This window comes from Populus trichocarpa, chromosome 10 (assembly GCF_000002775.5).
Source record: "Populus trichocarpa isolate Nisqually-1 chromosome 10, P.trichocarpa_v4.1, whole genome shotgun sequence".
Lineage (NCBI taxonomy): Eukaryota > Viridiplantae > Streptophyta > Magnoliopsida > Malpighiales > Salicaceae > Populus > Populus trichocarpa.
The window spans coordinates 16,393,241-16,407,108 of NC_037294.2; the positions used below are offsets into that span (position 1 = coordinate 16,393,241).

General features: G+C 34.9%; 3 protein-coding genes across 3 annotated transcripts; 2 read left to right on the top strand and 1 right to left on the bottom strand.

Moving 5' to 3' along the window:
* Nucleotides 1-3,182: 3,182 nt before the first annotated feature.
* On the bottom strand, nt 3,183-6,695 carry LOC7468141 (cytochrome P450 85A1). The gene is made up of 9 exons (XM_002316043.4): nt 6,502-6,695; nt 5,037-5,358; nt 4,659-4,808; nt 4,314-4,559; nt 4,136-4,222; nt 3,959-4,037; nt 3,758-3,864; nt 3,549-3,673; nt 3,183-3,418 (listed from the first exon to the last, which is right to left on the bottom strand). The coding sequence occupies exons 1-9, from the start codon at nt 6,693-6,695 to the stop codon at nt 3,331-3,333; spliced, it is 1,398 nt and encodes a 465-aa protein (XP_002316079.3). The 3' UTR covers nt 3,183-3,330.
* Nucleotides 6,696-8,438: 1,743 nt separating this feature from the next.
* LOC7468142 (cytochrome b5) lies at nt 8,439-11,593 on the top strand. Its single transcript, XM_002314961.4, has 3 exons — nt 8,439-8,666; nt 10,848-10,914; nt 11,038-11,593. Exons 1-3 carry the CDS (start codon nt 8,580-8,582, stop codon nt 11,280-11,282), a joined length of 399 nt encoding a protein of 132 aa, XP_002314997.4. The 5' UTR covers nt 8,439-8,579; the 3' UTR covers nt 11,283-11,593.
* A 140-nt stretch (nt 11,594-11,733) lies between these two features.
* On the top strand, nt 11,734-13,142 carry LOC7485876 (uncharacterized). The gene has a single exon (XM_024609650.2). It carries the CDS (start codon nt 12,436-12,438, stop codon nt 12,796-12,798), a length of 363 nt encoding a protein of 120 aa, XP_024465418.2. The 5' UTR covers nt 11,734-12,435; the 3' UTR covers nt 12,799-13,142.
* Nucleotides 13,143-13,868: the final 726 nt, after the last annotated feature.

Genomic DNA, 13,868 nt, shown 5'->3' on the forward strand with positions numbered 1-13,868 from the left:
GTCAAATTGTTTATTTGATGATGAGAGTTCATATTATATATATATTTTTTATCTTTAAAGTTTGTAAAAAAATAAAAACAGATATGAGTTCGGGTTGATTTTGGTTTTTGAGATATTTTTTTTTTGTTTTTTTTAGGTTATTAATGGGTTTATCATGATTTTTAAGGTGCACGTCAAAAATAAGTTGAAAACCAGGTTTTGGGTAAAAAACTTAATCTTTAATTTTTCAACTGCCACACCAGTCAAAATTTAGGCAAGATCAGATAACGCATCGTCTATATGTTTTGCAAAAAAATTGGGACATCCACCCCATGTGCAGCAAAAAAAAAAAAAGGGCTCAATCGCATAAACCCTAACAAAATGGGTAAAGCGGACTAGCGTAATTTGTTTATTTCTATTATCGTTTTATTGAATAAAAGTATTGTAATAAACAAAATTTAGAAAATATAATCAGGTAAATGTCTCTCGATTTTTCAAGTTTTATTTTTAGGTATTGTTAATGATTATTTATTTATTAGCACTTGTAGTTCTCAGTTTATTTAATTACATATATGGATAAATTTTTTTGATTTACCTTTAAACTTTTTAAATTATAAAAACACAATTTATTTTATAAAAATTTAAAATATTTGACCTGCGAGCGAAGAAGTAACTAGTGGGAATCTAAATGGCAGATTTGCCCCCTTATGAGATCTAACACTCAAATGAAATATTGTAGTAATTAAGTTTGTTAATGGTGGGTGGCCAAATAAAACCTGCGATGGATGGGTTTTCTTACCAGCAACGAGTTTCTTTATGGTGGAAACTGACGTTTTGCTCTTGATCTCTGTTCATAATGTTTCTGTTGCATGAATGGATCTCCAGGCTAAATAAAATGAAGAAGGAATCAGTCTCCTTTGGTTTGGTTCTTGATTAACCAAATTAACTGCTGGGAGGGTCGCCGTTAATTTGGACATGTTTCTCCTACGTGAGTCTCTGTGACTCTCCATCTGGATGTCTTGTAAGAAACGTGAAATTAATATTTTTCAAATCTAAAACCTTGTATTATTAATTAATGTGACCGGTAACGAAGAATAGGTGGTAGAGTGAGTTTTAGAGTATTTTTTATTTGGAAATATATTAAAATAATATTTTTTATTTTTTAAAATTTATTCTTAATATTATATCATCAAAATAGTTACTCTTTTGACTTTAATCCAAATACAGTACCAGGAAAAGAAAAAGGAACAAAAAGAAAGAATCCTGCAGGCTGCAGATTCAATGAACGGAGAGTGAGTGGTGGCAGTTGTCTTCTTTAAACCAATCCTGTCGACCTGAACCCCACCATCAATATTGAGCTCGTAAACAGACACCACAATACGTAGGCCATCAATGTCCATGAGGACAAAGCTTGGGTTCACATCATAGGTAATGTTGCCGTAGTCACCGGCGGCGGACCCTGGGTTTATAACAACGCCTCCCTCGTGTTTGTAAGCTGTGAATTGATGGGCATGACCGGTCACAAGTATGTCCACTTCCAGCTGCCTCCGGCGCTTTGCTCGTGAGTCTAAATCCCCCCTCGGAACAACCTTCAAACATCAAACCAACAAAACAAAACTAGTAATTACAAGATGAAACTCGTCACAAAAATCTGCAAATAGTTACTCTTTCTGAATTTGATATGAAAAATTATGTTAGATTTTATCAAATATTCTTTCTAATAAATCTCATGAATCCATAAATCCGATGTCAGTGGATTCTACTTATAGACACCATGAATCCGATGTTAAGATTTTGTTTTATTAATGTGGATGTCCGGGTTAATTTATGCGTACTTTAACTTAAAATTAACGATCATATAAATCTTCAATAGCTCTAAAAGAACTCAAATTTAAAATTACAAAAAAATAAATATAAAATCTAATTATTTAAACCCCTCCTCACCTCACGTTGAAGAAGTTATTTAAATGTGTGTGTATAGCACCACATTGTCGAGAAAAACAAATGATGTTGTGCGCGAAAATTTCACCAATATTTCTGACGCAATGATTTCCTAAATCACTCAACATTATGTTTTCGATATAGTTCATTTAAATTTTTTAATTCGAGTAATGGTAAAGACATTGAGAGTTTTTAGTTTGATGAGATATTTTATACACACACATTGCTCTCATATTAGTATAAAAGTGGATTCCATCAGCAGTTACTATCATGATGAATTCCGTAATATAGCTGAAATGCTTGATAATTAGTTTTGAGTAAAACTCTTACCAAATTTAGAGAGTTCATAACAGTTTTCTTCTTGTATTTAGTTCAAGATTTAAATCTTGACAGAAACTATCAGACCAACCCCCATAAATTTAGAATCTCTTCGATTATTCTTTTAAATCTAAGACTTCACCGGTATGTGATATTTGAAGTTTAATTCACCTTTTTACTAGAAACTACCTCACATTTATAAATTTAAATTAAAAAAAATACATTTATTGTATAATTTCTGATGAAATCAGGAGAAAACTTCGCATAAAAACCAGGATTTTCATGGTCTATACAACTGGGCCAAAACATATGATTTGGGCTTCGTGTGTGGCCAATTTAATAAGCCTTTATCATCTATATTAATTATATAATTATAATAATCATAATGACCTAGGATATTCAATTTCCATTTCTTTAAACTTGACCAAAAGGATTGGCAATGCTTAATTCCCCATCAGTTCACTAATCTACGATTGCAGTAATGAGGCCGTCAGCGTGTTAGGCTTCAGCTTCATTACTAATCTACAATCACAGTAATGGGGCCATCTTGGGTAGGTTTATTAAATTAATTAATCTCTCTATTCGGAGGATTAGTGGATTATGCATGCTATTTAAACTCTTGGGCTGGTAATGGGCTATTTAGTCCATTTACTCTTTATGCAGTACAGATGTAACACGAGCTTCCACTGTAGGCCCATAACGGTACAGTCTTCATTTTCATTTTCTTTTTGTTTTGCAACCTGTAAATGATAGAATTGTCATCTCAACGGGTAACGGAGACTAATAACTACATTGCAAAGTTTTAGGGTGTTTTTATTTTATTTTAAATTAATTATATTTTATATTTTTATATTATTTTGATGCGTTGATATCAAAAATAAATTTAAAAAATAAATAAATTATTTTAATATATTTATATAAAAAACTTTCTCAATATAAATAAATTAAAACCTGTATTTCTAATCAATATCATTAATTAACAGGACTGGAGCAGTTTCATCCTCGCGCATGTTAATATGTAACCACATGCTTTGCTTATTCAATGTGCCACCTGCGATATGTGTTCTTTTTTATCTTCCTCTTTTCGGGCCTTCAATACTTTGACACCCTTATGGGCAGTCCATTGCGTGCTTCAACCCTAGGAAATTTCACAATCTCTATTCCCTCGGATTCCTCCCATCTGAAACCAGAAAAAAAAATGATCTCATTAACAATAATAATAATAATAAAGAAGGTAAGAGAGCAATGAAGGAATTTATCGGTCGAGAGTTGAGCAATAGAATTGAACTGGTAAAACGAGGTAAGCCAACCTGTATTGTGTGACGAAGTAGTGAAGGAATGTTGCGATTTTAACCATGCCCAGTTCCTTTCCAGGACATAGCCTGGTTCCTCCTCCAAAAACAAAGCAGTAGTTGTGATTCTCCAAGCCATTATCCTGCCATTGCATTTGACTGAAATTCTCATTGAATTTGCACGGAGCGTCACATGGGAGAGAAAAGAACTAGAAAATACTTCTTACCATCCATCTCCTTGGATTGAAGGTTGAAGGCTCTGGATAGAGGATTGGATCGAAGTTGATCTCTCTCAAGGAAACATACAATCTCCATCCTTTTGGAACAAGGAACCCTGAAGATTTCCATGTACTAACATTACTTTACGGATATACAAGAGCGCGTATTAATGCTGGTGGGAAACAAGGATTCATCAATCAAACGTATACCGTTCAGTTCGATATCCTGATTTGTCTTCCTCAGTAGACCATTAACAACTGCAGCCAGCCTCGAGGTTTCAAAAATCACCTGCACCGAAGGAGACCGTAAAAAGCTCAGACACAAATTTTGTGCATTTAAATTCCGAGTAGCAGGGTGGTGGTGTTGATTATATTCAAATTGCTTACAGCGCGAGTAAACCTCATGCCCTTGTAGTCATCCCAGTCAATTGGATCCTCTGGCTTTCGTCTTGCTCGAATGGCTAAATGTTCTTCCTGGTTGAATAAATCAAATCAAAGAATTCTCATGACCAAGTACGATGATGACATAATTTTGACCTGATCAATGTTAAAATATCGGGCTCACTCTTAGTTCTTGGAGAGCTTTAGGGTTATCATGGACATACTTAAGGGCCATCATTATAGTAGTTGAGACAGTTTCATAACCCGAGTACAACATTGTTATAATTTGATCGATCATCTCATCATCGGTCAAATGGTATTTTTGATTTTCACAGCTCATGATTTGGCCAAGAATATCACTGTGGACTGCTGAAGAAGCTCTTCTCTCTTTAATGACTTGTCTCAACATTTTGACAACCCTTGTTCTTCCCTGTAAAAGACAACAGTTCCAACATGTAAAAGTTAATTCTGCTGTAACCTGGGGAAAAAAAATCGGTGACAGGATGAGATTAAGTCTTCAATAATGAACCTGCATTCCAGAATGATATGCAGTGCCTGGAATGTTGATGGCCAGTGAAATTGTCCCTGCTGCTAGCTTATCAAACTCTGATTTGAAATTATCATAAATCACACTCGATTGACTATCAACGATCAGCTTGAAGGCAATGACGAATGCGAACTGAAAAAAGAATCAATACACCTCGATCTATTTATCAAAATCAGAAATAAAAAGGGAGTGTCATGCAATACTGACAATATTTTATAAAAAAATCGCCTGAACTTCAACTATTGACCAGATCTCAATGTAACAGAGTTGGTTTTGCCATCATCAATTGAAGATTGAAATTCATACATTACAGTGGAGATTAACATATATACCAAAACATTAAAGCTTGTATACACAAACCTCAACGGTTCTGTCCTGGAGATCAATTGTTTTGCCTTCCCAGTTGGCAAGAAAGGATCTAACAGACTCATCGATGTTTAGCAAAAGATGGTCTTTGATCATGGTAGGGTTAACAAGGGAAAGTAGCGACCCTCTTAGGTATTTATGAGCAGAACCAGTCACAACACCAACGTTGTGTTTTCCTAGAATATCCTGCGAGGACTGAGGATAGCCAGGAACTAACCCTCTGGTTTCATTAAGAAGGATATATCTATTGAGCTCTGGATCCGTGCAAATAACGGTAGGGAAGCCCAAAACATGTGACCTAAATAAATTTCCGTACCTGTCGAGACAAAAGAGTGTAAGCCAAATAAAATCCCTCCATAATTAAATAATAAATCCCAACATTTAATAAAACTTAAATGTTGCAAGAACGAAACTCTTAGCAGATGACCTTTTTTTTTTTTTTTCCAGAAAGAGATTTGCAACCTCATATTCAGCAGAATATATCACTAGAATAGTTCATTTATATATATATATATATATATATATATATATAACAAGTTTTATTAGACAAAATCTGCCGAACGTGCGATGAATGATGACTAATTAATCAAATTTCAAAATTAAATTTTGTTAAGCTCCAAAACACTCTAGAGAAATTACTAGGGCGATCAGTTTCTGCATGGAATAACATTTTACAGGGGTTTCCATTCAGGGGAAAAAATGAAACCTTAAGAGGTGGAGATTGTTTTGCGTAAAATATTAAAATGTTTTAGATGTGAAATATTTTTTAATAATAGTGCTGAGGTGATGGTGATAATAAAAATAGTCATGGTGGTAGACAAAGTAATAATAAGATGATCGTGATAGTGATGAAAAAATAAGTGATGAGATGACAGTGCTAATGATAGTGAAAAAAAAAAAAAGTGGTAGCGAGATGAAGATGGTAATAAAAATAGTTAAATGATTATTCGTAAAATATTTTATATAATTTTATGAGTTGGAAATATTTTTTAGCAAATGAACTAAATTTAAAAATTGATTATATAATATTTTATATTAACCAGGTTTTTTATAAAATGTTTTACGAGAAACAAAGAAATGAATTTTTTTTTTTGAAAAACACATTTGGAAACATGCATAAGAAAATCTAAAAACATTTCCCTTAAAATATTTTATGCAAAACTAACAAAATTCATCTAACGGTCTGATTCCCTTACTCATCATCATCCAATTTTTTGAAAATGAAGACATAAAAAAAGAAGAAAACTTTAAATTATTAAATAACAAAATAATTGAAGTAAATCCGTGAAGGTACTCTGCTTGCTACAGGCTACTTCTAAAGTGATAGAATTACTATAAAACACTTGGGTTTTAGTTGCAATGAAATTTTTGCGTGTGGATCATCAAAAGGAAGACAACTTGATGATTGAACTCTCTGTCTAATATCCCAACAAGAAATTTTGGACCAGGAAAATCACACCTTGCTCTCTGTTTTTTCATGAAATCAGGTCCATGTTTTAGAAATTCTGCGGTCTCACCAAAGAGTGGCCACCCCATTGTCCCTGGTGGCAATCCTTTCCTTCCATACCTTATCTCATTCCATTTCATGGCAAAGACAAAGCAGACAAATAATCCTACAAACAACCAAGAAGCCAGAACCAATAGCACTGCCATTGATGCTCCCAGGAAAGTCTCAAACACAATCTAGAGAATGCTGCAAATGGTATGGCTAGCTCGGATGTTTCGCTAGAGGTGCAATATGGGGTCTCCCTGGACAAGTATTACAAGACGACCCAGAAGAAAAGAGAGCCGACGATATATGTATCGGCCAGGCCATGCACCTACGCAAATAATGTTTATTTTGCTCTTATAATGGCAACAAAATTATACAATTCAGTGCTCCTCCCTTTCGCACCAAGACTAAACAGCAACAATCGGTCTCTAGGAAATGTATTGGGTTGGCTAATTAATGCTTTCAGTGCATGGAGATATTGACAGGATTTGGTTTACCAGAATTAGAAAGAAAGAAGGAAAAAAATCCAGCTCATTTGGCCACACATAACTTTTGTCCTTGTAATGGCAACAAAATCACACAATTCAGTGCTCCTCCCTTTCGCACCAAAAATAAACAACGCCAATCTGTCTTACTCTCTAGGAAGTATACAGGGCTAATTAATGCTTGCAATGCATGGAGATATTGAGACTTGAGAGGATTTAGTTACTGTTGATGATGGGGCATAATTAATAATAATACAAAAAAAAAAAAAAAAAAACATTACAGCCGTTTGGGCAACCTAAACATCTGGATTTTTTCCAGCTAATTGAGGAATGCCAGCCCAAATGGTTGGAATTCAGCCCAAATGACTAGAATTTTCATCCCGGCATAGTCTGTTCAATTCTATCCTGACATATTTTTTTATTCATTTTTTTTTAATTTTCAGGAATCACTTACACAAACTTAAAAATAATATACTAAAAGATAACAAACTAAAAAAATAGAACTAAAGTTGAATAGAGTTCTCACACAAAATCTTAATTTATAATTTTATTAATGAATATTATCTTTAACAATAAATTATTTTCTTTACAAATAAGCAAAAAAAAAAAAATCTTTTCTTTTCCATTTTTTTAATATATTTTTTATTTTTATTTTTCTCTTCAAAAGTCAAAACCATCTCAAGGGTTATCCAGTATATACTATAGAAGACAAAGGATGAAAATGAATTTCTTTGTTGTCGGAAATTTTATTGATCCAAAACAGAAGACAGTTCCATCAGATGGCTAAAGTTTTGTGGGCCCAATAAGAAAAAATCATTAAACTTCCAAGTTATTTAAGGTTTCATACTAGATAAGGAGGTTATCTTGGGTCCTCAAGGCCCATTGGTCCATCATAGGAGTAAAAACAAAATTGGAGTCTTTGAAGCCCGACCCTTTTACCCGAAATTGAAAATGGACCTAGGGTTCCGGCACATTGAGATTTGAAGAGATGGCCACATCTCCCCCCTCCCTTTCTCCACATAAGTTAGCTTGGCTTGTGGTCGTCGCTAGGGTTGGTCGGTGATAAAATTGTGGGGCGCTCTCAGCAGTGGCACGGTCAATCATTACAAAGAGCTTACAAATTTGGAAACGTGTTTATACCGGTGTTTTTTAAAATTTTAATTTTTTTATTTTAAATTAATTTTTTTGAATTATTTTAATATTAAAAATATTTTTTAAAAAATAAAAAATATTATTTTAATATATTTTTTTAAAAAAATTTTAGACTAAAGACAATCATGTGGTCTTTTAAAAGTATATTTTTTATTTAAAATTAAAATTTTTAGATATTTTTGGGTTATTTTGATATATTAATATTAAAAATAAATTTTAAAAAATAAAAAAAATATTATTTTATCCGTTACTTAAACGACCACTACTACTCGCTAATAACAGAAGATTTCAACCAAGAAGTTTGATATTGAAAAGACCTTCTGGAAAACAGAAAAAAAACCTTTCCAAGAAAGAGTGGGCGAGAGAGAGAGTTTGACTAATAAAAATAAGAGTTGAAACAGAAACAGGATGCCGACCCTGACGAAGCTGTACACGATGCAAGAGGCAGCCCAACACAACACTCCTCAAGATTGCTGGGTCGTTATTGATGGCAAGGTAGGTAGTAGCCTTGGCATCCCCCCCTCCTCTTCTCTTTTCTCAAATGATGTAAATCTGTTTTTACTATGCTTACATAAACTTTACTGGATTTGCTACCTCTATTGTTTTGTGATACGATTTCAATCTTAAGGGTTCAGTATTTAGATGAGCATTATATTAAGTTCATTAGAAAATTTAGGTCTTTGTTATTTTTTCCACTTTGTTCTAGAGTTTGGAGTGTTTCCATGAGGTTCAGAGTGTTTGGACGCACATGCCCTTTGTAACTATTCTTCCGTATGGGAAACGGATCTTCTATAGTAAATCCGTAATTTGCTACATTCAACTTTTTAACTAGCATCTATACTGAGATTTGCACCATTGGATTGATTGTTTTTCTTTTTCCTTTTGTTACATTTACTGTATTTGCAAAAAAAGAAAAAGAAGTCAAATCCCATTACTCGCTTGAATGTCCCATTTCATATTTCTCCTTTTGGAACCGTGTGGTGAAGAATTGAAGAAAACTAAAAGAAAAATGCTTTCTACACGTGTGGATGATTTTCAAATAGCTGTTGAATTTGTAGAGACTGCAAATGGTTGGCAGGGCTTTGTCTTCGCTTCTGTTTAAAATGTTTGGTCTGTAATCTGATTTAAACTGATTGAAACTTTCGCCCTTGACTTGAACTAAAAGTTCACATGTTTTCTTGATAAAAATTGGATTGCAAACATCTGTCGCTAGCATGCTTTGGAACATTAGTCTGGGTGGCCCAATTTAGTTGCAGTATGCAGTTGGAAAATGAGTAGACTAGAAATGCTTTGTGTGCTCTAACGAACCACCCTGTACCGAGTACCACCGCTTAAACAACAACAGATAAAAAGCACTTGTATTTGTTGTAAATTTGTCACACCTTACTTGCCTCCTGGATGTTAGCCCACTGACCAAGCATCTTTTACATTTTACTGTCTGAATTTTTGTTTTCTATGAGAACTTACTATCGATATCCTGTAACTTCATGACCCATTTGATGTAGGTGGCAGAAGCTGAGCTTTCTTTAGACTTTACCAGCTGAGTTATATAACCAGCAATGCTATGTCTCTGTTTGTGCTGATAAAGGCTCCTTGGGTGATTTGAATTTTTTGGTCTGGTTGCTTTAATAGGCTCTCTAGAACAATTAGATGCTCTCATTTGGGCTAATTCATCTTTGACAGTTGCTTGGCATCTGTTATCTTCCTTAGTTCCTTACATCTTAGAATGAACTTGTATGAAGTATATATGGTCCCTGTTAAATTCTTTGTTATCGCATGCCAAATTTGATGTTTCTATGTGTGATTGCTATAGTGATCAGCAGTTTGCACCATGGAAGGTTTACCTTGGTCCCATATAGACTGCAATTATTTTCTCTCATACGTGAATCTTCTTATTGTTCTCGTCTGCTCTTTTTTATTGCTGAGATTGCTCATGGGTGGGTTGGGCCTGTCTTGACTTTGGGTTTGAGCCAATGAGGAAATTTTAGTTTGAAGTTACGTGCAGATATCTTGTTGGGCAGTCATGCTGTCACATAGTTATGTGGAATTTGATGGTGTCAGGATAATGATAATGGCAACAAACATCAAGTTAGTGGTTTAGATTTTTTTTTTTTACAGGAACAGTTGTGATATGACCAAAGCGTTAGTTGGGAGTAAATGCTTTCTTGGATACTATTGATGACACCAGCTTGTATATATTTTTCTCTCTGCTGCTAGCCTTTTGTGCCTATATCATGAGTGTTCACTTTACCAACTAATTCGGGGCATGTAAAAGATGCTCCATATTTGGTGATTTACCATCATGATTTAAATGTTTCACCTGTGTTGCTGGCATGCAATGGAGTTGTGTACATGCAGAGTAGCCATTGATGTTACTATTGCAAAGATTGTTTGCGTGTTCTAAATCTATTAGCTATAGACTTATCTTATTTATTTTTGAATCACTCCCTATTTTGCCTTGCTTTTGAATCACATATCAATTTGATTGTGTCCTCGAATTGACATTCTATTTTGTTATATACCGAATCAAGAAATGTTATCATTATGTCTTACTTCTTAAAGACACGAAGTCATGGTCTTAATGTCTTTACTGAAGTCATTCATACCAAAAGTAGACATGAATTCCTGACTTTCTCCTCTTCCATAATGTTTTCCTAAAATGTTTTTTTATACCAGGTTTATGATGTGGGTTCATACTTGGATGAGCACCCTGGTGGAGATGATGTTATCCTTGCTACAACTGGTATTTACTTGCATTTTCATCGTATGAAGTTGAAATTGCATTGTGAAAAATATCAAGAAGTATGTAATGACGTAGCATTATTGATATTAATTATTAGTCTAACACTGTGCAATGTTATTGAAGGCAAAGATGCAACGGATGAATTTGAAGATGCGGGGCACAGCAAAAGCGCCAGAGAGCAATTAGAAACCTTTTTCATTGGTGAGCTTGACCTGTCTGCCACAGTTATCCCAGAACTTGAAATCTCCTCCAAGAAACAAGCAGATTATACCCAGAAGCTCAAGGATTTGACAAAGCAATACTGGGCAGTTTCTGTAGCCATTGCTGGTGTCTCAGTGGTTGGCTTCTTGTACTTACGCAAGAAGTAGAGGAGCTCATCCTTTTTTATCCTCTCTGCAGGGAACGCATTTTTTTATCAAATTTTGAATAATTAGGGGAATGATGATTGAGAATAGCCCATTGTTATTTATAAAAAAATTGAAAGACTGGGAAGACTACACCGGGTCTTAGATTGAAGCATGATGGGGAGTGCCATACGCCTAATATTATTGAAAGAAAGGGGGGAAAAAGACGTGGTTTTTGCTGTTTTTTCTTTTATTGGCACCTTGCTTCGTTTCTTTTTAATTATTGTTTACATTTAAACAGGTTAATTACATAATGCATGATTACTTGTTGCGCACTGCGCAGGCTTGGTTGCCTATCAAGGTCCAAGGCTACTAGGAGCTCGGAGAGAAGTTGAAGGCCTTGATGCAAGGAGGATGATTTTGTGTATGGTGCATCCTTAGTTGCTCTACAAAAGAGATGAGCATCAATATATTTTTTGGTTTGATGATGGGGTAATTAGACCTTTAATTTCCCCCCTCTTGGAAGGATGAACTGTTTCGTACTTAAGATGTATCATATTTGTACATCTTTTTTCACATTCGTGCTGGGACTCGTTTTGTCCAGTCACTATGATATAGTTCCCACGGTTGCTCTAGATACAGCTTCAACAGGATGTTGCGGAAGTAAAGTCAAATACAATTCGAACTTGTATAGGAATCCGAGTCACCCTTTTTCAAAAGAGAAGGGGAACGAACCACTGAGGCTTGCGTCAAGCAGCATAACCAACTTAAGATCATGAACCGTAGTTTCCAACGTAACCTCCAGTTTTGGAGTGTAGGAAGAGTGTCTCAAGCTGGATAAAGCTGCTTGAGCTCTTGCCAAAGGATCATGTTCACAACTTATCAGACAACATATTCTGTTCCTGCAACTCAGAATTGTGTATCAGCAAGCCGAGGAATATTCTAAAGAGACAAGCTTATATTGGTTCCAATATACTTTATTGGCGGCAGAAATCTCAACACTTCTCAAACTTCTGCCATAATAATATAACTCGAAGTGCTTCCACTTGTGATTTGATCGAAATTCCTATTAGCCCCTTAAGTACTCGGTCTTCGTATCACGCCAGGAAGCAGCAGAAGAGAGCAGCAAATGCAGGAATTTTGATTGATTGATAGAAACGAGACGAAACGAAACAATATGGCGGCACAGCAGCAAGTACAGAAGAACACCCTATACGTAGGAGGATTAGCTGAGGAAGCAAACGAATCAATACTCCACGCCGCTTTCATTCCTTTTGGTGACATTAAAGATGTCAAAACCCCTTTAGATCAAGCTAAACAGAAACACCGCTCTTTTGGCTTCGTTACTCTCCTCGAAAGAGAGGTCGCTGTTGCTGCCATGGGCAATATGGACGGCGCTGAGCTCTATGGTCGTGTCCTCACCGTTAATTACGCCTTGCCCGAGAAGATTAAGGGTGGTGAACAGGGTTGGGCTGCCCAACCAAGCAAGTATTTCTCTTTGATTCTTTCTTTTTTGTTGGTTTTGAACCCTAATTCTTGAACTTGAGTTAAATTATGGTTTTTAAGAGCAATTGCCATGTCCCCCCCCCCCCCCCTAGAGGTTTAGGGTTTATGGGGCTATTGGAAATTTTGTATTTTTAAGTTGATGGAAGAGCGAATACACGTTAGGTTTGTTAACGAAAAGCGACGTTCTTTGTACATGTGAAGGGATGCAAGGTGTGGTGATTTTGATTGAGTTAGCCTGAATCTGTTGACAATGGTGGCTTGGGCTGATTATTAATTCCAGTGTACTTGCATGTTCTAGGACGTTGCTACATTATGTTGGCGCTGGCTTCAGTTTTTAGGCGTTCGATTTGAGGTAGGAAAGGAAAAACATTGCATCACCAAAGAAAAAAGAATTTTGGACTCTCAAAATAATTATAATTCCAGTGGAAAGAATAGCCTTTTGATGTGAAAATAATGAACACGCCATTGCTTCCCTTTGGGATGAACACTTGCAATTAGTTGTTTGAAACTTGGGGGGTTTGCAATCATTCTCATGATGACATTTCATAATTTTAAACGTTTTTTTTCTTAACTATGAAGTTCCAAATTTGATCTTATGTCCGTGGGATTGAATTTGTTCCTGGGCTGATGCGGACACATGGTTTGAGGGGCAGCAGCAAGAGGAGGAAATGCAGCGTATGCAGGCAGAGAACAGGGCTGCAATGCAACCTGCAGAGAACTTGCACTTGAAGAAAATGGCGGAGGAGCGAGAAGGGGAAAAGGAATGAAGCTCGTTATCTAATGCGAGGGCTGAAGCGGAGGTTTTGAAACAGAATAATAGCCTGTTTATCGGCTGTTGGTTTTCAAAAAAAAAAAAAATTAAAAAAATATTTTTTTTATTTTTTTAAAATTTAATTTTAATATTAATACATCAAAATAATATCAAAATAAAAAAAATAATTTGAAAATAAAAAAAAATTAATTTTATTAAAAATACTTTTAAAATATAAAAACGTTATAACATCATTTAAAAGTCGTGCATACTATACTATTTTTATTTTTTTTATTTTTTTTAAATTTCAAATTAATATTTTTTATATATATTAATATTAAAAAAAATAAGAG